Source organism: Sciurus carolinensis, chromosome 2, assembly GCF_902686445.1.
Source record: "Sciurus carolinensis chromosome 2, mSciCar1.2, whole genome shotgun sequence".
In the NCBI taxonomy this organism is placed as follows: Eukaryota; Metazoa; Chordata; class Mammalia; order Rodentia; family Sciuridae; genus Sciurus; species Sciurus carolinensis.
In genome coordinates, this window is record NC_062214.1 from 19,729,384 (window position 1) to 19,753,472 (window position 24,089).

A 24,089-nucleotide genomic window follows, 5' to 3' on the forward strand; every position below is an offset into this window, starting at 1 on the left:
TGGAAATACACAGCCTACTCCTTTACAGCTCTCTAAAAGTCTGCAGCCTAGTCGTGAATTTCTGCATGTCTTTGTTTATTCCCTGGCTCCCTCAAAGACTATAAACTACCGGACAGGGTTAGTTTTGCTCCTTCTAGCACCCAGTATAACTCAGCCCTAGAGGGCTGTCTATACATTTTGAATAAACTTGTAGGGATTTTGTACACACACACACACACACACACACACACACACACACACCCCACCTTCTCTCTCCCTCTCTCTCTCTCTCTCTCTCTCTCTCTCTCAGAATAGGAGGTTGAGAGCGCCCATCGCATTCTCAGTTGGATCGGAACAAACGGCTGAGCGCGCCACAACACGCTCCCCTCCACTCCCCACCCTCCTGCCCTGGCACAACACCGAGAATTTCCTTTAACCGTGAACCAGTCTCCGAGCTCCCCAATCAGAGGCCCTTCAACCAGAGCTGCCCACCACTCTTGAAGAAGGTTACCCCCCACCCACCGCGCGGGATCCGGCTGATGAGAACGAGCTGAACTAACACGCGGCCGCACAGGCCTTTGTTTCTTCTTTATTTGCGGATATAATTATGTACCGCAATCTAAATTAGAGATAGATTTTTTTTTCTGATATACATTTCATCTTATTCACCACGAGCACACCACACGCACAGTAGAACAGTTCCACGACCTGATAAATTGCACAAGATGAGTTTGGATTCCTGAAAACGGCAGGCAAACCGGCCCCGCCGCGGCTTCTCCCGGCTGCGCCGAAGGAAATCGCCCACCCGAAATGAATTTCCCGGTCCAGCCTTTCTGGCTGCAATGTTGAAATGTCTCGGGAATGGGAAGCGCTCTTGCTGGAAATGGCTGGACGCTGTAGACTCCGAGCACTGGATGACTGTGAAATGTCCCCCCAAGGTCAAGTTTCTGCGCCTGCGAGCTGCGCCCCTTCTTCCTCCTTTCCCACCCACCTCAGTAATGAAACCAAATTGTCGGGGCCCCTCCGGTAAAACAGAATACCTGCCCTCAAGTGCGCCCCGCCTTCCCCCCAATCCAGGGTGTTGTGGAAAAGAAAGGACAACAGAAACGCAGACGCGATGGATCGTGGATCCCTAGCCCCTCCCACCCCCCATCCCCGAATAATCAGAAACTAGGAACCGGAGATGTTTGAAGCTTGGCTTCCCAAGCGCGGCGGCACGGCGCACGGGGCTGGTGGGAGTAGGTTGGGGGACGGGGCGGGGCGGGAGCGCGACCGGGGTCTCTCTCGCGCCCTAGTCCTCCGCGTTGGTTCGGTAGGCCTCGATGAGGCCCTCGAGGGAATGCACGAAGCCAGACACACTGCAGATGCCACCGATGACGAAGATGGCGACGTCGAAGAAGACTTGGTGCCACAGCAGCTTGCGCCAGAGCAGGCGCAGGTGGAAGAGGCTGGGCAGCAGGAAGCAGAGGCCGGCGCCCGTGAGGCTGCCGGTGAGGCCCATGAGCAGAGCGAAGTGTGGCACGTAGATGGCCATGAGCAGAGTGAAGACGACAAGCGCGCAGCGCAGCGTCAGCCCCCAAGACTTGAGGCGCCCGTCGCCTCCGTAGCAAGCGGGGAAGAAGGCACGGCTGCCTTCCTGGAAGAGCGACTTCTCCAGCACCTCGACAGCAGCGAAGAAGGGCAGTGGGTAGGACAACAGCGCCTTGGCCACCAGAAAGATGTTGACCACGGCGCGGATGGAGCCAGGCAGGTTATCCGTAATGACCTCCTTGGTTTCGTCGGCCCAGGTGAGGTAGGCGACCAGCGCGAAGAGGCCCTTGAGCACGCAGGCGGCGATGTGCGTCCAGTTCATCATGCAGTGAAACTCGCTGGGCTGCTGCATGTTGCCCTCAAGCGAAGGCAGGAAAATCTGCGACGTATAGCTGAACACGATGATGCCAATGGAGATGGGAAACTTCTTGACGTCAATATAGAACTTGACCTTCTCCCAGGCCCAGTCACGCGCTCGCGATAGGCAATAAGCTATGACCAGGATATTGATGACGAAATGGGCCAGAGTGCACAGTAGACTGAACTTGGACACAGCCTTGAGGTTCTTCAGGAAGGCGCAGGGCAGCAGCACGGCTGTGGCGATGATGGACCAGGACTTCTGCGACACGGGCAGCCCCGGGAAGCTGTTGTACATGAGGTTGCCACTCACCACCACATACAGGATGCAAGTCATCACCAGCTCAATGATCTGCGCCACGTTGACCACGCGGCCGCCGAGGGTGGGGAAGCGCGGCGCGCAGCATGCATTGGCTATGGCCACGTATGAGTCCCGCACTCGCACAACCTCGCCGTCCTCGTTTTCCTCATACAGGCACGCGATGAGGATCTTCCCGGTGTAACAGCACACCACCGCGGCGAAGATGATGAGGAACAACCCCAGGTAACCGCCGTGTAGGATGGCATAGGGTAGGCCCAGCACGAACATGCCCTGTGGAACCGAGAAGCAACCAGACCCGGATGCTCAACAGTCTCAGCCTCAGAAGAGGGACCCTGGGGGCGTGGCTTAAAGCTGTCGCAAGGGGGCGCTAAGGAGAGTGAGAACTGTGGCTACACCGTCCTAGAGGAGAGATTGAGGGTAGAGCCGAAGCGGGGTGAAAGGGGGCCTAATGGTGAGCCTGGGTGTTGAATCCAAGATGGACAGGGAGGTGTTTAAGGATGGAACCGCGGAGGAAAGATGGACAATGGCTAGGAGGAATGCAGAGATACTTGGAAGCGGTTCTTGGTGTCGACCCGGGACCGTTGGGAGCCGGGAGGAGTTGAGAAAGAAGCGGTTGGAAGGAGGGTGGTCAGGAAAAGGAGATTAAAAAGGAAGAAAGCTGGGTCTGAGCCACTGGTAGAACGGGTGGGGCTGGAATGGGGTGCAGGCTAACCAGGGAAATACGGTTTCTAAGGAGGACCAAACCAGAGAAGGAAACAAAGCAGCCGTGGGAAAGGATATGGGGTACAGAGGAAGAGGGACTGAAAGTGGGGCAAAGCCACGGGAAGCAAAAACAGAGGGAATGTGACGTCGTCTTGGGGATACAAGGCCTTTGGGGAATGGGGCGCAGGGAGGAAGGGGGTAGGATTGGAAATGGAGCCTTAGGACAAAGCTGAAGTGGGTTGGGGCCAGGGTACTAAACAGAAGTGGTAGAGCAGGATAGGGGCCTGCCTACCAGGAAAGCTGGAGCGCAGTGGGAAAGCCAAATCAATCTGGGGTCTAGAACCAGAAGCCATGAGGCTGGGCGAGCCAGGTTGCGGAAGTACAGTTTAGAATCCGCATGGGGAAGAAAAGCTAACGAAATCCGGGGTCCCTGAGGCATGCGCATCTCCAGCCTACAATCTTGGCCTCTCTCCAAGCCTGTCGAACGGGGTCTTGAAAGACGCCCCGGACGAAGGCACGGGCGACCACGAAGGCAGACGCGGCCCCCCAGCCTGTCCCTATTCTGTCGAGGTTGTGTCCACCGTCTTGGAGAGGGAGGCGCCTCGGCTCGTGCTACGTAGGAGTCCCGCTGAGCTTGTGACGGGGCGCAACCTCGCCGAGGCCTTTCACTCCTGGGAAACCTATCTTCTGCAACTCAACGATGGTGCGCTACGGAGTTGCCTGGGGGCCAAGCCGCAGAGCCCGGGGGCTCTCGGAACTGAGACCTCCTCTGTCCCTGAAGTAGAGACCTGCCAGCCCCTGCCAGTTCCCGGGGTCGTTGTGAGGACTTCTAGCCTCTCTCAAGGGAGACCGGCGCCGCCTGGTGGAGAATGGGGATGAGGGGTTAGGAGTAGGAGAACCAGGTAGGCAGCCAAGTGACAGGGCTGTTCTAAGGCTCTGGAGGGGGGCTTCGCTAGGGTCTCCCGGAGGCGCTGACCAGTTCTTTGCGATGCAGCCGGGATTTCGGCCCAGAGGGGCCGGTGAGTGTGCAACTAGGCAGCATGGTGTTCCGCGGACCAAAAATGCTTGTGGGCATACGTGTGCGCGTTCCTATATGTATGCCTGCCTGTCTCTAACAGGGCTGCAACTGAGGGAGCAGACTGGGTCCTGTCTGCATGATTGTGTGCCTGCGTGTGCACGTGTTATGTTCATAGAGTATGTGTATGCTTGCTATGTAAAAGTATGCGCTTCCGTGTGTGGGAGGGTGTAGGATGTACGCAGGTCTATTTGGGATAGTCCTGTGATCTATAAATAGATGCGTGTCGCGTGCGCTTTTGTTCGTGGGGAGGGGGACTATGGACATGTGTGCTTGCCTATGTACGTGTGCAAGCTTTATGAGTGTGTCAGAAAAGGAGACTTCCAGCTCAACTATGCCCCCCTCTCTTTTCATTCCGAAAATGAAGCTGTGAATCCATTCCAAAGTGCAAAGCAATAATACTCTTCCTGATTTTCTTTCTCCCTCGTCCCTCCCCGACCCCACCCCCACCCGTTTCCCTTGCGTTTGCAGGGTCTTTGGATGTGTCTCCCACCAAGCCTCAGCCGAAGCAGTCTTGCAGCTGAAGCAGCGGGGAGGGGTGCGAATCAGGGCGGGAGACACCACCTAGGGGCGTAGATCCCTGGGCAAGGCTAGGAGGAATAGGGGAAAGGGAGATGGATTCACGGGTACTGGAGAAGGTATCGCAGGCGAGATCATCGCGGGATGTGTGTGGGAGCAGAGCCCGATACTCAGAGGTGGGTGGGGGCGAGATGGGGACCAGCAGAGCTGGGAATCCCGCGCTCACCTGAATGGCGTTCGTCACGTTCCAGCCCGCTTCCCACGCCGTGATCTTGGGCTTGTCATGGCCCCCGAACTCGCCAGCAGCCCCCACTGCCTGGTCCTTCGAGCCTGAGGGCGGCAGCGGAGCGCCGCCGCCGCGCTGGTAATGGATGTCTCCCTCGACGGGCGGTTCGGCGCCCTCATCCCCACAGGGCTCACCTTCGGTTTTCAGGATGTCCATCTGCAGGCCCTGGCGGTGCTCAAAGTCTAGGTCGTCGCAGTGCGCGAAGCCAACGGCCTCCTCGTCCGTGGCCGCCTGAAAACCCATCCTGGCAAACATGCCACTCACCTTGGCCTGGGACTTGTTTGACACAGATGTGGCCACATTGGACAGCTTGCTGCGGAGCAGAGTGGCCATGGCGGCGGCGGGGCTCAGAGGAAAGGACAGAAGGGACCCGGAACGCGGCGGGCGCGCGTTAAGACAGCGAGGGCCAGGGGGCGCGAGGCCGCTATCTGTTCTTGCTCTCCCCACTGCGCCCCGGGGCGCTCTGGCTCATGACCCTCTCGGCTGCCGTTTGAGGCTCTCTCAGGGCCAGAGCCGGCAGACTAGCAGCAGTACTGGCCGAGCGGCGGCAGCGGCGGTGGCTAGTGCACTGCGGAGCTGCCGCGGGGCGCAGGCTGGGCTGCGGAGGGCGGCGGCGGCGGCGGCGGCGGCAGCGGCGTCAGAGCAGCTACGCGAGGCTGGCGCGGCGCCCCCACTCGTGCGCAGCCCAATGCGCTCCCGCCCCTCGGAATCAGGCGGTTCGGGGGTGGAGGTTGGCAAGGGGAAACACCCCGAGGCAGGGGGCGTGAGGAGGGGTCAAGGAGAAGAGAAGGGTGGCTCGAAGGGATTTAGAAGTGAGTTGGGGGCAGAAGGGCGCCCTTGGGAAGGCGGCGGGAGGGAGCCCGCGAAAGGGAGAGTGGAGGGAGGGGTGGGGGCCGAAGTGCTGCATTTCTGGAGGAGGTGCTAAGCTCCAATCCTGGCCCTTCCCACCTTGCCACCGCAGGGAGGGAGGGGTTCCGGGTGGACTGATTCTCCAGTCCCCCCGCCCCCGGACCAACCCCCCAGAATCCAGGAGCTGGGCGGCCCCAGATCCTCGCTTAGAACTCATCTGGGCACCCAGAACACCAGCAGAACAGTTACCGGTCTCTGGCTGAGCGGACCGTCTGGGCATCGATTTGTCTTTCTGGCACCCAACAGTCGCACTTAAACTCTTCAAGGCAAAAGTGGCCGTCATGGATCGCTCGCTCTCAAGGATGCTTAGCCTGGGTTCGGTCATCTGAATTGTCTCTTTCCGTCCAGGGACTTGGCGATGGAAGCCGTTCGGCGGGTTGTTCGCTACTAACCGCTCTCCAAGTGTATGCAGAATGGAGGCGAAAGGTTCGCTTTTCCCTCACCACCTCTCGTTTAGGGGACGTGGAAAGAAGCAGGACTCAGAGGACAGCTTTCGGTAACTATGAGGGTCTGCGAATGCCCAGGCTAAGAGCGGCGAAGCGAGTCCGGCACGGAGGAAAAGGCTCACAGCACCGCCGGCCCTGCGCTCATAGAGGCATAAAGTGCGCTCCGCATCTGCTCAGACCGCAGCCACCGGGCTGTCAGAGCCTGGGCTGCTTCTGTTGAGTGGGGTGCGTGTTTGTACGAGAGAGTCCCAGAGACAAAGACAGATACTCTATCAGATGTTGCTATGGACTGGATCTGTATGAACTCTGCGGTGAGATTCCGAAACCTTGTGTATTCCCTGTGTGCGTTTTTGTGCGCATTGAAGTCTGTAGGCGTGCGGAGCTTCTGTGCTGGATTGTGTGTGTATATGTGTTCCCGAATGGGATTGCTTGTGTTTGTGCACGTGTGAACCCCTTGGTACTGGGGGTCGGCTGCTTTGTGTGGGTTCGCTCCTGGTATGTCACAGCTGGGCTTTGGCACCGACTCCTAAACTATAAACCACAGGGAACCACCCGGTAGTCCCAGACTAGATGAAGGACAAATGACTGGGCCGGTAAAGGGTGAAGCTGGAGGAAAGGAAAAAGGCAAGGGCCCCCAGTCTCCCCTCTCCAGAGGCCCTTTCTCCCTGGGAACTCCAGTCTCTTCCCCTACAGTATTTCTGAATTAGCTCACCTCAGCGCACAAGTAGGGCGGCCTGAGGGCTTTGACCAGCCAGTTTGAGCTGCCAGGACCAAGACAGGCTCCCCAACCCACCTCTACCCCAAGCGCCTCATAGTCTCCAGTTCCCCTCTCCTGACGGGGAACCTCCATCAGGCAGAGACACCCCTCATCCCTCCTGAGGTACCCCCTTAAAATATCCCAGGAACCCTGCAAAACTTCCCAGCCCCTGCTTGACAGAAACCCTCTCCCTAGACTGAAGAATTTTCCCCCACCTCCAATCACTCTGATCAAACCTCTCCCCCAGAGACAGACCCTCCTAGTGACGATAGGACTCAAAGAAAAAACGGGATAGTATTCCAACTGAAACACAGAGAACCTCTCCTCCTATGAAGCTTTGAAATAGAACAGATCCTCCAGCCAGAGATTAACCCTATATGCAGACCTTACCCCCACCCCAATCCCTGAAGGCAGGAAAGCCTTTGCCCTCAGGTTCCTCTAGCCAAAGATCTCCACCTCCTGTTCCCTCCCTGCCTCTACTTCTGATAGAATTATTTTAATCCACATAACATGATCTGGGCTGAGATTTTCTTGTAATATTCTCTACTGCCTCTCCACACCCTGTACAGACCCAGAATGTAAAATGGTCATTGATGTCTTCTTTAATTAATTAATTAATTTATGTGGTGCTGAGGGTTGAACCCAGTGCCTCACCCGAGCTAGGCAAGTGCTCTGCCACTGAGCCACAACCCCAGCCTCTGATGCCTTCTTTGATTAGTGCTGCCAAACTGCTCATCTTCTCTCTCCTTTCCCCTTAAAATGGTCATCGCTGTAGGACCAAAGGTGGACTGTGAGGTTCTTTCATCGGTGAGGAGTGGGATCATTTATTTATTCATCCAGTGCACCTTTTCACCACCTTTACTATGCATGTGACTCTACCCACCAATTCTTGAGACTGGAAGGAACCTCAGCGAGCACTCAGGCCAATTATCCTTTCTTCCATGCCTTAACACATCTCAACAGAGCCTCTGTTTCATCCTAATTTTGCAGATAAGAAAATCTACATCCACACCATGAAGTGTCCTCCTCAAGGTCACACAGAATTCAGAGTAAAATCGGTGAGAACTCAGGATTCTGACATTCCCTCCAGTGGATCTTCCCCTCCTCAACCTCATCTTTCTTTCCACCCTCTCTTCCTGGTTGTTTGGTATTTGGCCACCTCTTTGTGCAAAGAGTTGAAATTCAAAATCAGATTTCAGCCCCCTGGCTGTGATTAGCTGCAGCAGTTGGGGAAGGAACTTCTCTATTTTCCTCTTTTCCTGCTGTTTGCAATAAATGCCTTTTCCAGGCTGAAGGTGGCCACGGCAAGCTCCCAAGCAGCCCACCCCTTATGGGAAATTCCTGCTCCTTCACATACCGATTCTGTGACATTGGACTACTTACTTAACTTCTCTTGTCCTCATTTTCTCATCCCTAAAGTGTGAAAATAATAACAGCCTCAGAATTATTGAGAGAATTCAATGAGATCTTGTATACAAAATGTTTAGCATGTGCTAAGTGCCCAATACATGGTAGCAATTACTTTTTTATTATTGTTGTTACTTTACCCAATTGCCATTTCTCGTGGTTTGGGTGGGCGTGAATGTACAAGAAAAAACCTTTGATAGGGTCTGAGAATCTGAGTGAGTCAAAATGTGATGCTCCTCACCTTTGCCCTGCCTGTCTCTGTCCCTGCTCCTTCCAGTCCTGAGCTGACCTGGAGAGAAGGGAATGGAGGTCTAGAGTAGGGCAGAAGGCAGGTGGTTCAGGAGACAAACAGGATGACTTACCTAGCTGGTAGTGAGCTGGGCTGTGTCTCTAGCCTCCAAATTCTCCTACATGCTTCTCTGGGAGCATCCCTGCCCCCAGAGGAATCTGCGCAGTCTGATCCTCTGATTCAAACAACACACACACACACACACTCACAAACAGAGAATGGCAAGCCAAGTGACAGATGCACAAAGAATTGAAGACCAACATAGAGATTCTGGCATATTAGTAGTCTTACAAAGATGGACGGAGGAACACACACAGGTGAAGGACAGGCTGGACCAGAGACCACATGCAAGATTTGTACTAAGACTGCTCACCACTCAGAGAATCCAGGACAGTCACCAGTAGACCCATTTGTGTGGGCAGAGTCACCCAGATCACAGACTTAGACCCACAAGGACAAATACACAGATGGAGAATCACATGCTGACAGGCATAAGAAAACACGCAGGCACGCATGCACACACAGACTCATGCTGAGGCCAATAGTCGGGATACCCCCCTGTGATTGCTGAAGGGGAAGAGAGGAGAGAACAAAGGAGAGAAGAGGCAGGGAGATAGAAAAAGGAACGGGTAAGAAGAGGGCAGCAGGCAGACAGAGCAGACCATGCCAGGCAGACCCACCAGCCGGCAGGACACAAAAGAGGCAAGAGTGCCACAACCTTCCTCTTCCCCAGGTCCTGTGATGAAGAAGCTGGGGAGGTGAGAGTATGTGGGGAAGGAACAGAAGCTATCCCTGCCCAGTGTGGTGTGGGGGTTCTCCGCCCAGGGCCACATAGGATCCCATTATCTTAGGGAAACTGGGGCTTCCTGAGAGGGTGGAGGCGAGGGACTCCCAGGACTCCTGTCCAGCCCCGTGGAGCAGGGACTTCTGGATCAGGATTCTGGAAGAAGAAGGGTCTGAACAGTTCTCTGGAGCCAGGGACTAGGTGAAATGCACACCCCTCTCCTCATAATGAACTTTAATCCCTCAGTCTTTGATGCCTCTGGTACCCAGGGGGTTAATCTCCTGGCTAACAGATATGGAGGCCACTTTGGGGGAATAAATAGGGTTAAATAGAATTGGGCTTATCTCCCAGAGCAGGCAGCAACATGGGGGAAGGGGGGTCATGGAGCCCTTGAATTAATGGCCTGGAAAGCCAACATCATGAGCATCATTTTGAGGCTGAATGATCACAGACAGACCCTTCCTCCTCCCCAGACTGTGGCTCAGAGTCCTCCATTACCAGAGCAAGGTCTGTGTGTGAGCTTTTTCCTGCTGAGGGGACAGGCGCTGGCTCCATAAATCACCCCTATCCCCAGGCATCCTGCAGCTGGGGCATTGGTAAGGTTTCCCTACAGCTGGAGAGAGCCACACTCTCTTTGTCCCAGAGCAATTTCTTGATACTGTGTTCAATGGCACAAGGGAGGAGAGGGGCAGCAAGGCTAAAGGCTTCATGTGAACAACCCTTGCATGGAATAGAGACCCTGATTCTTCTACCTTCAACTGGACACATCAGGTGGAACCATGGAATGTGTAGTTGCTGCCTCTGCTAGCTCAGGGTAAGACATATTAAAATATATTATTGGAGCCAGTCTTAGCAGTACACATCTGTAATCCCAGTCACTGGAGAGGCTGAAGCAGGAGGATGACAAGTTCAAGACCAGCCTCAGCAAATATAGTGAGACCCTGTCTCAAAACTAACTAAATAAAGAGGGCTAAGAATGTATCTCAGTGGTAGAGCACTCCTGAGTTCAATCTCCAGTCCTGAAAATAAAATAAATAAGATTATATATTAGCAGTTTTCCTTGCTGAGGTAGTGAACATAGCCTCTCCAGAGGTGTCAGGCAGAGGCTGGATGTCCTGTCAGATCAGTGTCCAGGGAGACTGGATTTTATGACTTCTGGATTCCTAGGTTGATGCTTTCTATATGCATGGAAAAGGGCCAGGAAGCAAGGGACATGTGGACCTACACCTCGATCCTGGTAGCCTTTAAAACCACAAGAAACTGCTCAGACCTGAAGGAGGAGCCTTGAATCTGATTGGTGGGTTAAGGCAATGGGTCCCACTCTTTTCTGAGCATGCAGCCTCTTATTATGCTGCAAGGCAGGGAGTGTGTCAATCTTATTTCTCACCCGGTCTCTAGCACACAATAGACATTCAATAAACATCCTTCGGGTTGAATTAAATTGATGTCACAAAGTCATTACCCCCCAGGAACTTTTAGCATGATTGGTTGATGAAACATATATGATGGCCAAAATCTAGCCCTGAATTCTGATTTCTATAGCTCTTCTACATGAATGTGTTTCTAATACTTGCATCATCTTCTGTGTAGTTGAGAGCTAGCCATTCATGCACATGGGAGCTGTGAGTTTTGTTCAGAGAAGACCTGGGGGGCACAACCAGATTCAGGGACTTCTGCAAGAACTCACGGCATCCCTCAGGCATCTGTGGGTCACCAGTTATTACAGCTGGGAGAGATAGCTATGGAGAGGTCTGATTCCAGTGAGCCCCGTGATAAGGAACTCTGGACTCCAGGAGTGCAAAGGGACTCTGGGTCTGACCCTTGAGCCTGGTGGTGCAGTACAAACCTTTTTTGCTCTTGGTGTGCCTGCCGCTGTTTAAAGCATTCTCTGTAGTTTGTTCCCCTACTTTCTCACAATCCTCAGGTTAGTCCACTGTCATCACAAGAGGCTTCAGACAGGGCCTGCAGGACTAGACCTGGTCCTCGATGGTCTTGGATACTTGACTTGCACAAGTGGGGAAAGGGGAGGGTTGGGAGGGACCATGATGGGGTTGGGACATGTTGGGTCACTGGAGCCAGCAGACCTGACCCTTACTTCAGTTAGAAGTCTCAAAGTTCAGCCTTTGCAGGTCAAAACCTATCCTCATCCAGATCTAGAATAACCCATCTCACTGAGTGGATCAAAATTGTGTCCCCCGCCCCCAACTTCATATGTGGAACAGGCTGGGGTTGCAGCTCAGTGGTAGATGGCTTGCCTCACATGTGTGAGGCCCTGGGTTCGATTCTCAGCACCACATATAAATAAATGAATAAAATAAAGGTCCATCAACAACTAAAAGAAATTGTGTGTGACTTGGAGATAGAGCCCCTAAAGAAAATAATTAAGGTTCGGTGCGGATAAAGGGGTAAGGTCCAGATCTGATATTATTATCATCTTTAGAAGAAGAGAAACCAGAGACTCTCTCCCTTCCCATGATGTGAGAACTCAAGGGGAAGGCAGCCATCTGCAAGTCAGGAGGAGAGCCCTTACCAGACACTCATCCTGTGGAATCTTGATCTGGACTTCCAGTCCCTAGAATCGCAAGAAATAAATGTCGGTTGCATAAACCTCCCAGTCTAGGGTGTTTTGTTTTGTCATTTGTCATAACAGCCTCTGCCAGCCCCTGACCAGCACTAATCTAGGGACCAAAGAATTTTCTAGATCACAGCCCCTGTGAACATCTAATGAGACTGTAGATCCCCTCTCCAGAAATAGAAATCAATGTTGGACAAGCTTTCAAATTCCCTAAAGCCAACTCCTGATCAGTCTGTGGCTTCCAGCCTAAGAACCCAGTCAAGAAGCTTCTTTTTCTTCCTGTTTTTTGAGAGCTAGAGTCAGATGAGTTATTGACATTAACATTTAAGAAATGCTTATTCTCTGCCAGGTTCTAGACTTAGTGCTTGGCCTGGGTGGCAGCATTATGTACAAGGCTCACAGCATGTGCTTGAACTTGAGTTGCTGTCATGCCCATTTTACAGATGGAGACACTATAATGTAAAGAGGCTCAGTAACTTACTCAAGGTCTTACAGCTAGGTAAGTGGATCCAAGATTCAAATCTAGAATCAGAGCTGCCCTTATAATGTCAGGACTCCAGGTGAGTCTGCCAGGAAGGGCTTGGGTCTGAGAACTCCAGGAAGGGACTACAATCTGCATCCAGCTCCCTGTGGTCAACATCTCAGCTATGTTCACTCTGGGTCACTCCTGTCTCCTTTCTGGCTACACAGAAACTCCTGGGACAGAGAGAAGGGAGACAAGGACTGGCTACATGGTCAGTGCTCAGAGGAGCTTGTGGATTACCTTAAACTCTGGGTGAGGTCTGGCCTCAGTAGTGTGGGCATGTGTCCTGGACTTTTTGATCCTGGAAATACATGGCTCTTTTCTACAGGATAACTTAGACCTGATAAAGACTCCTGGGACATTTCTTGTTTCCTAATTTGGGGTGTGTTAGCTTGTTCTCAAAACAGTTAAATTTTATATTATATTGTATTATATCTTTTAAAAAAGTCTGGGGCTGGGGCTGTAGCTCAGTGGCAGAGCATTTACCTAGCATGTATGAGGCACTGGGTTTGATCTTTGGCACCACATAAAAATTAACAAATAAAATAAAGGCATTCTGTCCATTTACAACTACAAAAAAATTTAAAAAAAAAATCTACCAGTGGATTCTAGGTCTCCAAGATGACCAAATTCTGCTTTAATTGTCATGACAAAACAACAGAGGGGGGCTAAAAACCGAAGCGAACAAAGCCATATTCACCGGGTAAGTGTGATTTAATTTCAGAAGCACACCATCCATCACATTAAATTAATTGAGTTATTTTGAAATTTCTGATTTTGTAGCTTTGTATTGCAGTAGTATGTTGTCTTTGCTTTTCCAGTTGTAAATTGCTGAAAGGATGAGTTTACACCTGACATTATGTTGGTTCATATTTCAGAAAGATTGTAATAAAGACAACTCGTCCATTGTTGGTAGGGGGCTGTGATATTTCCCCCCTTGGAAGTGGTTCTTGTGTTACTCAAGTGTGAGAAGCATGCATTTAATTCATTCTGACCAAGTAGAAAATAAGCTTCACACATTGGTGCCCCACACACAGCCACTGCCACCTGGATGGGTCCCCATCCTCAGTGCGGCTCCCCCACTGTTGCCTTGGAGGGGAAATATGACAGCGTAATGAACAGTTGTACGTCGTGCTATAAAAAGGCAATTAAGGGAACTATTGGACTGGGACAAGCCAGCATGACCTGGTTAATAGCTCTGAGCGGAGCTGGGCCGTGGGGAGAGGAGGACGAGGGGGAGGGGGAGGGGCCTGCTGTTGTACAGTGAGGGGCTGAGGTTGTACCATCAACTGACTGTCGGTAGCAAAAGGTACCCAGGCTGGCCTCATGACCATTGGGTCCAGGGCCAGCCTGAGGGGCATGTTGGTTCAGAGTTCAGTCCTGCTGACTCTGCTGGTGGAGTGACCCTGAGCAGGTGACTGACAGACTCTCAGTTCAGTTTACTCATCTGTTAAATGGGGAGACAAGGAGCATCCCGGAACGATGCCTTTGCAGTGGGAGGAAGGAGCTGGGCATCATTGTTAAATGAATCAGAGTGGAATTGCAAAGAGAACCCAGAGGAAGGGAGGCTGGAGGTTTTTTTGTGTTAAAGTGAGATCTTTCAATATCATGCAGTCCATGACCAAACTGCACATTTGAGTCTAATCTGTTCACCAATTGTCTCACCCACTGCCGGATGTGAGCTCTGTGATTAGATCTCCCGTGGTCCCCCATGGATCCATCTTTTTTTTTTTTGCGGTACTGGGGATCAAACTCAGGGCCTTGTGCTTGCAAGGCAAGCACTCTACCAGTTGAGCTATCTCCCCAGCCCCCCATGGATCCATCTTGAGGCCACCTTTTCCATTTGGACCTTCTCTCTCATCTCTTCTGCCCCTCAGCCTGTTTCCTCCAAATGCCCCTGTCTGTATATCACCTTTGGCATAGAGCAACTTCAGGATGGGGACAGATAGAAACACTTTCTGCCCCACTGGAGTGTCTGCTGGAACCGTCTGCTTTAGATCTCACTGTGCTGGTGGAAGAATCCGTGAGCCTTCACCTGGAAAGCAGGTAGTGATCACCTAGTATTTGGTAAATGCTCAGTAAATGCTGGTTACTGCTTCCAAAATTGAGAAGCTCTGGGTTTATACTTAACAACCAGCACAGCACCTACCACATAGTAGGTGATTAGTACATGTTTGTTGAATGAATTAATGAATGCAACTCACTGTTCCCATTGTCTTCTATCTGTGATCTCTGAACCTCAGTTATTCACTAGTCAAACAGCGATATGATCCTACCTTGGTGGTCAGAGAAGTGCATCACCAACTGCAAAGTTCTGCCCCCTGTGGGGAACTGATTCTGTGCCCCGACACACTCATCTGTGCCTCAGAACTCAGGAGGCAATGAGCTCCCCACCACATGTTCATCCCCAAATAGGAAGCAAGTGGCGTCCAGGGGACTTCATGATCCCCACAGCCCCCTCTCTACTGCCTCAGATGGAAGTGGCTCTGAGAGCAGCCCAGCAACAAAGGAGCAATCAGGAATCATTAGGGTAATTCAGGGATGGCTCGCTGATTGGCTAAGAGTCCCCAGCATGCTCCCCATGCCAGATAAAGTGGGTCTGAGAACATGGGCTCCCAGCAGGGGATGGAGCCAAACAGGTGGCTCAGGAGGGAGGCCTGTCATCCAGGGTGACTGTGGCCCTCCAGGTCTGCGCTGTCATCCTCAGCCACTGCAGGCTGCCTCTGTGGACATGATGCTCACCTGGTAGAATTCCAAAGCCAGGTCTGGCCTTCGTCATCATCCCACCACCACCCTCGGCTGGAGTGCAGACTCGCCCCTCACCCCACAGCTGCATGTCCTGACCCAGCCCCCTCAGCAACTTCCTCTCCAGCAATGCTCCTGGCCCTCTTAGTTCTGGCTGCAGCAAGGCCCTTGCTCCCACCCCAACTCCCACTTACCCTCATTTCTGTACTTCAGAGGACACACTTAAATGGCAGGCAGAACTGAGGCCAAATCCAGTCTCCACCACTTTGTGGCTGTGTAGCCAGGACACTCGTTCTACCCATAGGGCCACATTTTCCTCATCCATTCAATGGGTATAAAAAGACATCCCTCTTAATTTGGCTGAGAGGAATAAAGAAAGTAAAGCACCTAAAATATCTCCCATGAAATACATCCTTCAAGGATATTTGCTAGTATTATTAACAATCTTAGGTCACTGTTGTCACTTCCTTTGGAATCCCTCTTGATTCTCACCTTCAGTATGTCCCCATAAGTACTCATACCACCCTCTGTGCTTTGTGCACGTGTGGCCTTGTGTGCTAATGCTCAGCAAGGAGGCTGCCATGGAGGAGGCTGAATCAGGGGAGATGGAACTGAGTCCCCAAGTCACCCAGCTGTATCCTTCAGCAAGAGCTGCTCTTCATTCTAGCCTCTGCTGGGATGTCTTCCACCCACCTCCAGACCTCCCAAGCCTGTCTTGTCCAAGGAGCTTTCATGGACCACCCCAGTTCACAATGGAGTATGGAAAACAGAATTTGATGTTCTCTTCTGCCACACAGTCTCAAGGACACGTGTTTGAGCCGAGCCTGTGCTCGCTTGATGATGATAATCATAGCTACCACTCATCAAGGACTTGCTTTTCCATTTGGTATGCTAAGTGCTCCTCACGTGTTATCTCATCTGATCCTCAGCTCCAGTAACGTAGGTCCAAAGGAGCATAGCTGGAAGGATGCTTGGTTCTCTGGAAATTATAGGAAAGGCTGAAGGCAACATGGCCCCAGGAGACCTGGAACCAGGGACCTCCCTCTGTTTCTCACTTCTGCTTCTCTCTGCACGTCATCTTTAAACACAACACTAACAGCTCCCGACTCTTCAGTCTCATAAATGTCATCAGTGGAGTGAGGCCCCATCAACTGATGTAGATGGAGTGGGACTGGCTGTTTGTCTTAAGGACCTTGGTCAGCTTGAGTCAAGCATCCTCCCCTGATTCAATCAATTGTAGTCAGAAAGTCATCATTATATAAGCCTATGGCCAATTAACTCTGACCCTGTGAAGTGGGTGTTAGGGAAGGCAGTTCTCAGAGAAAGGAGAGGCACGGAGCAGGCAGGGTCTCAGGTGACCACCCGCATCACACACTTGGAGACCAAGGAATAGACAGCATGAGCACCTGGCCCAAGGCCACTCAGCAACAAGAGACAGAGTTCAGACTTAGACTCACATCTGTCTGTCAGCAGAGATGGAGATGCTTCTCAGAGATGATTCTGGGACCTCAAAGCCAAAGACAAGGACCCAGGGGAAGCTGGGCCTCATGCAGGGAGTGTGGGGAAGGCCTGACGGGGGGAGAAGGCCCACAAGACCTCCACATAGCATCACTGTTAGGAGAGCCCATTCTGGGATCAGGCCGCTTGACTCAAATCCCAGCAAAACCACTGGTGACTGTGAAACCCTAGGAAATTATTTAACCCCTCTGTGCCCTTTTTCCTAGTCTCCAAAGTGGGTCAGTAATAGTGTCTTCCTCACGGGAGTCTTGGGCCAAGTGAGATAATGTGCACACAGTCCTGTGCCTTTAGTAAGCCTAGGTGAGTGGCATCTGTGATTAATGTCATTGTTGCATTATTATTGTTGCCAGCTTTGACCATATTCAGCCTAAGGGGATGGTGGAACTCACAGGTGGCCACATGAGGAGGCAGGAGCCCAGGAAAGAGGCCAAAGAAAAGTCTATTCCAAGAATGAGCAAACCCTGTTACAGGAAGCACATCTGCTCACTCGGGAGACTGCACCCAGACCAGCCCCACCTCAGCCAGGAGAATGCCCAGGCTCAGAGCGGGTGGTGCTCAGGATGGTGCTTTGTACAGCCTGCTGGGGGCCTCCCTGTGCCCTTGAGCCTTGCAGCTGCAGACCAAAGCTGGGGTTTTCTTCTTAGGGACACGCAGCCTGGGTTGCCTTGTCCATCAGCATGAAGGTCAACAAAGACTTAGGAGGCCTCTTCCAGGCTAAGGTGTAAAAGTCAAGTGAATGCGCTCACCACAATCCTCAAATAGAGGCCTCGCTCAACATCAGGACCGCAGAGAACACAGGCCCCTACTGCAGGGTCTCTGAGGCTACAATGCCAAAGACAGGGAGAGAACCTTGCACCCGACAGCACCCACACCCCTCACCGTTGGGCCAGTCAGACCCAGCCCTGGGACCTCTCCATCTGCTTCAGTGTCACTCTGCCCCCCAGGTGTGGTGCTGCAGACCCCTCGTCTCTAACCTGGTTCTCCCAGTTTATGGTGAGGGGGTTCAGCTCCTGGAGCCCTCAGTGTCCAATGCTCCTGGAAAGCATGTGTGCCACGTCCACACCTGCTAGTGCAAATGTCTTCTGATGTCAGACCAATTCCATGGCTGCAGGGTCCTTCTACAAGGTGTGGACGATCCCAGTTCTCAGGGGCCAAGGAGGGGTGCAAGGGAGGCAGGAACAAAGCTTCATTCTCTCGGCTTCCATGGCCTCTATTTTTCAGGCCTTTGAGTCTCTCCTCTTCTCCTTCCTCCCCAGGAAGGCCTCTGTCCCTCCTAGAAGTCTTTCCTGATGTCTCTATCCCCAGAAGCCACCACCAGCTCTGTCCCCCAGTCATGTGGGAGTGCACAGAGACCACAGGCTACCAAAAAGAGAGATGTGGAGTTTAGGGAAATGATTTTGGAAAGCTGGAGGCTCCTGGGAATTCATCTAATGTTTTCTGGTCCAAGATCAATAGGCTAGAAGATCTCCAAGCCCTTAATTACACTGAGTCCTTGAGGAGATGGGCTGTAACGAGGCATTAACTAAGCATTCCCACCCTGCCCAGGCATCAAGCATGGGGGAGACTCATTTTTAGTATTTTCTTGGTGCAGAAGTTTTCTGTTTTCTAAGATTGATTTCATGTCTTGATTATTTTATATTTCACATGATTCAGAGATTTATACAAGGTATATAGTGAAAAATTTCCCTCTAATTCTTGTTTACCACCCTCTTATTCTTTGATTCCTCTGTCTACTGTGACCAGTTTCCTAAGGAACCTCTCATTTGCCTATATAACTATATAAACAAATATGGAAATTTGTTCTTAATATCCTCTTCCTTTTTTAACACAAAAGAGAAATTCTACGTCTTTTGTGAACTTTGCTTTTTTAAACTTTTAGTTCTTTCATAAGATAGAGGAATTATAATTTTTAAGGGTGGATAATAGACAATAATCTTTTTTCTCCTTCCCTCTTTTTTCCATAAGCTCTATGCTCTACAGTTCCCCCAACAGATATGACATTCATTCATTCATTCGTTCCTTTATTCAGCATTCACTGATCCCCTGCTCTGTGCTGGGCTCCATACTTGGTGCTGGGGCTGCAGAAGTGAATTAGTCCAGCCCACTTTCCTTGGGGTTCAGAGGATAGGGCACAGGCAGCTCATCTCACAAGCCATGACTAAGGGAGAGGGCCACCCCTAGTTCATTTTCGTGTCTGTGCTTTACCCCTTGTATGACAGTGTTCTGACTGGAGTTTTCTCTTTTCTTCCCTTTGCTGCCCTATGACCCTATACCTGCCATCTGCCCATCCTGATTTCCAGAGGGATTGGTCTCCCCCATTTGGAGGCAGTGATTTTTCAATGAAGTTGGAAGACTTCTAAAGCTCTTGAACAGGGAGTGTGTCTAAGTCTTGTGAAAGCAAATTCATACTCAGAATTTAAATGGCTCTTCTGGGAACAAACGAAAATCCCTACTATGTTCTTAATACAAAGAACAGAAGATGCTACTCAGTTGAGCTCATTGGCTGCTGAGGGATGTAGACGCTAGAGAAAAAGGATCCAGAATGCACCTGGCATTTCGTGAATGAAAAGTTTCTTGGTTACTCATGATGTTTGTCATGTGTGTTGGGGGCAAATAGTCTATAACCACTGTAAGTACCCAACACATTTACTATTTAAATGTTACTTTAGAACAAGACTATAACAGTGCCTACCCTCTAAAGACAGTTACTACTTATCGATGCTTTGCACCAAACACTCTCCTAGCAACCCCTGAGGTGGATATGCCTGTCATCACCTATTTGTAGATGAGGAATCTGAGGCACAGAGAAGTTAGGTAACTTGGCTAGGCCAAATAACTAGTGAGCAACATAAATGGGTCTTTCTGATTCCTATCCTGTCCTCAACCACTGGATAATACCACCTGATGAAAGCCCCTTCCACATTTCTGGATCTCAACAATTCTCATTGATAAAATAGACTTCAAAAATTACATCTAACAGGGCTGGGGATGTGACTCAGTGGTACAGCACTTGCCTGGCATACATGAAGCCCTGGGTTTGATTTCTAGCACCACACACACAAAAAAAATTACATCTAACAACTGATTTGAAGATTTGAAGAGTCAATGCATGTAAAGTATATAAAATACTGCCTCATACACTGTTATTAATACTATGATTAATATCAATACCAATACTTAGACTTCCAAACAGGGACCAGTTAGGAGCAGGGCCTTGAAAAGACTGTTTTCCACTGTCAGGAGGCAGGGAGAGGTGAGGGATGGGAGGTCAGGAAAGCTCATTGTTTTTAATAAACTCACCTCTGCATCTCACCGCTCCCCCTCCTCCCTGGAGCTGAACCTCTGCTGGGTGTGCCAGGCTCCCTCTGGGCAGGGGAGTCTGTTTTCGTCCCATTTCCATTACACACTCGGCTGAGCAGAGTGGAAGAGGAGCCTGCGGCCGGCAGGCAGTAATTAATTGCCTATTTGGACTCCTGCTGTTGCCTGGATGGGGGATGCTGGACAGCTCCCGCCTGGGCCTGGGCCTGGGCCTGCTGATGCTGGGAGAGGAGGGTCTCTGCTCCTCCTGCCACCACTGTCCCCTCTGAATCCAGGCCCAGGTGTGGGGTGGACCCAGGCAACAGTTGAGGCCACATCTGTCCACTTTGATAAAAAGACACTGAGGTTCAGGCAGAATTACTGAAGGCCTCCTCAAAGGGCCCTGTCAAAGACAGTGAGGATGGCTGTGTTAGCCTCAGGAGCAGCTCTCATGCCAAGAAAAATATCTAGAGGTTCACAACCTTGAGTTTCAACCTGGATTTTTCCTCACACTGACTGTGTGTCTTTGCATGGGATACAGGCATCTCTGAGCTATCACTTTCCTCCTCTGTGAAATGGGGACAGTAGTCCCCCTTTATCCAAGGTTTCAGTTATCTGATGCCAACTATGACCTTAAAATATTTAGTATTTGTCTTGACTTTTGAAAGAGAGAGAGGCTGGACCTGGTGGAGCACACCTGTAGTCCCAGTGACTCAGGGGGCTGAAATAGGAGGTTAGCAAATTGGAAGCCAGCCTGGGAAACTTGGTGAGATTGTGTCTGAAAATAAAAAGGGCTGGGGATGTAGCTCAGTGGTAGAGCAGTCCTGGGTTCAATCCTCAGTACTGAGAGAGAGAGAGAGAGAGAGAGAGAGAGAGAGAGAGAGAGATATCACATTCATACAACTTTTACCATTGTTTAATTGTTCTATTTTATTGTTATTGTTGTTAATCCCTAATTCATAAATTAAACTTTATCACAGTATGTGTATATGAAAAAGCATAGTATACATATGTGTGCGGCTCAGTACTATCCCCAGTTTAAGGCACTTATTGGGGGGGGGGTCTTACAACATCTCCCCCATGGATAAGTGGGGAGTATGATCTATTCTTGTGCATTTGTACTTCTTGTACTTACAGAATCCATTGTCTTGGAGAATCACCTGCCCCATTCCATTTTATACTAATCCTTCTCAGTTCATATTGTATGGGTGGGGCCAACTACAAGGACCCCAGGGACAGAGATGTGACCCCCATTTAGACATAAGTGGGACTTTTTTCCTAGCACAGTTGGTGGAGGGAGGGAAGTAATGTGTTGCTTTCAACTTTAAAGGGCCTGAACAATACAATCTCCTGTCTTTGATGGAGTACAGATGAGCTGTGGAGGACCATGGCTGCTGACAGTATTTGCATGTCTCAAACCACAAGGCATATCTGCAAATAGGGTTATCATTATCACCACTACCACTATCAGCTGGGCCCAAGACGCTTACTTAAATGGAAATGAGTTTCCCAGGCATTTGGCAGCAGCTTACAGGAGCTCTGAATTCTAAGGATAAGTGTATCCTCAGTGGGAAGGACTGTCATGATTAATTAGTGACATCTGCCCTGGGTGCAAGAAGGGAGGGAATCAGGTACTGTTCCTGCTGCAGTCACCCCTCGTGGATTTGGAATGAATGCTCAGGATTTAGTGACACCTCTGGTATTATAAGTAAAGGTGGGACGTCAAACTAGAAGTCAGCAAGGTCCCATTGGACGCAGGGTGAGTTGACCCTGAGGAAGTCAGAGTTTGTGACTCCTTATGGCATCAAAATTTGGGAGGTTGGTCTGGACTTGAGATTAAAGTGCTCTAAGGAGATGCTGTTCTCAACATTTGGAGTGATCCCAAGCAGAAAAGCTGGCAGGAAGCTCAAAGGGGACAAGCAAAGGTATCTGGACCCTGGGGGTCTGCAGTTGAGGCCATGGCCAAAGGGGCACCCCATTTACCCTGACACTGATGATTGATGGCGGTCTGGATTCACATCCTCCATCCTCACCTTGGAGCTTGTAATATGGGTCAAGAGGCTGTAATCCAGAAGTAGGTCCCTCATGCTAAGGTCACCCCACTTGATTTACTCACACCAGCTCCCTCGATTCTTGCCAAAGCCTCCTGTATGGGCTCCCTGCCTTTGCCCTGGCCCGCCTGCACTCTCCACCCTACCCAGAAGCCAGAGTGATACTACACACATCAGATCCTTTCCATTCCTGCTCACACCTCTAGGGGCTCCCCTCTTATTCAGAGCAATGGCCAGAGAACTTCAGTGGCCCCCAAGACCCTGTAGGATCTGCCTCCTGTATTCTGACCTCATCTCCTATCTTCCTCTTCACATCCAACTTGCCGTCACTTGTCACTCCAGTTCTCTCCAGCTCCAGGAATTGGCACTGACTTGCCCTGCCTGCAACCCTCCCCTGCAGCATGCATGTGGCCCACTCCCTCTCCTCCTCCAAATGCCACTCAAGTGCCCCTCCCTGACTTCACTCTTTTAAAATTGCAATAGGTACCCACACTTCTTGCTCATCTTGGATTCATTTTTCATCAGCATGTGTCACCACCTGCTCTAATACCTACTGAGATTACCTTGTTCACTGTCAGTCCTCCCACAGAGTGAAGCTCCATGAAGACAGGGATTTTTGCTAATTTTGTACATGTGTGCATCTGCAGTTCCTGGAATAGTGCATGGTAGAGGTTCAACGAGGATTTGTTGAATGAATTAATGAATGAAATGGGCTGAATCGTAGGGACTGAGCTAGAAGGAAGCTCTGAGGACTGGGGGCATAACAGGGAGCTATCTAACACTGCTTCCTGGAGGAGGAGAAACCCAAGAGGGTCCTGGAAAAGTAAAAGAGGCTCTGCCTCAGCTTGCTAACTTGTATGTGGGGACATCATCAAGGCAAAACTGTGGTTCCATGGATGATGCAGGTGTCCAGGACTTAGCTGGGACCCCTGAACACTTTAGGGAGTAGAAATAAACCCAGATCCTCCATTCTGGTCCCCCTGGTGGGAGCGGGGTTTCCTGACCTTTTCCATCTGGGTCAGAAGTGACCCCTCTGCACAAGGGAAGGAAGAAGACTGATGCTTCCAGCAGCTGGGGAAGCAGGGCTGACAGTAGGTTGTGCAAGGTGGCTTTTAGGGGAAGGGAGACCCATGAGGAAGTTGGTACAGCCATCCGGGTGGCAGGCGATGAAGTTGGGTCTAGCCCAGCAGCAGAGGGCATGGGAAGGAGGCGTACTTAGTGCAGGGGACTGACAAGGCGGCACAAGCAGGCCTCTGCCCTCCTGCAGCTTGCAGTCCAGTGGCAGAGCCAGACATTTGGTCAACTAATCACACAGACAGCCCTGAGCCATGGAGTATCATGAAGGAGAGATTTTGGTGCTAAAGCAGCCAATGCCAGGGAAATGTGGCCCTGCACAAGAGGTAGGGGTTGAGGACAGTCCTCCTGGAAGAACTGACACTATTTCAAGGATGTAAAGGACAAGGCATTCTCTTCCTAGGTTTCTACCTTTAGAACGTCTTCTCTGACCTCTGCATACCAAGGCAGACACCTCCTTCTCCACATTCCCCCTGCCTTGCATTACTGAGCACATTCCTGATGTTACTTTTCTAGGTGTCCACCAGTCCCAAAAGACTGGGCCTTTTTATTTGCCTCTGTCCCCCTTGCCCAGTACCACCTCCTATGTTGGCAAAGAGTTAATCCCACTAAGTGTTGTCACTGCCCATGACAGACTGGGAAGTGGACATACCACTCTGACCCTTGGGTTCCCCGCAAGGCAAGGATTTGATGCAAGTGGTTCATTTGTGAAGGGATCCCAGGAAGCATAATGGGGGAGGATATGGTAGGCGGAGGATAAGGTAGATTGATGAGTGGTGTGCTAATGAGTGAGCCACTGCAGTGGGTCACTGGGGTTCAATCCCATTGGAGACCCTCTAAAGAATTGTCCCACCAAGGACCAGGGAATCTAGTACATTTACCTACTGGCTTCCATCCTTCATAGATTGAGGGATGCCCACCCCGTAGGGATGTCAAATCTCTGG

At 51.0% G+C, this 24,089-nt stretch overlaps 1 protein-coding gene across 1 annotated transcript; it reads right to left on the bottom strand.

The window, feature by feature from the left end:
• Positions 1-530: 530 nt before the first annotated feature.
• Positions 531-5,649, bottom strand: Slc32a1 (solute carrier family 32 member 1). The gene is made up of 2 exons (XM_047540754.1): positions 4,711-5,649; positions 531-2,458 (listed from the first exon to the last, which is right to left on the bottom strand). The coding sequence occupies exons 1-2, from the start codon at positions 5,101-5,103 to the stop codon at positions 1,271-1,273; spliced, it is 1,581 nt and encodes a 526-aa protein (XP_047396710.1). The 5' UTR covers positions 5,104-5,649; the 3' UTR covers positions 531-1,270.
• Between the last annotated feature and the right edge of the window lie 18,440 nt (positions 5,650-24,089).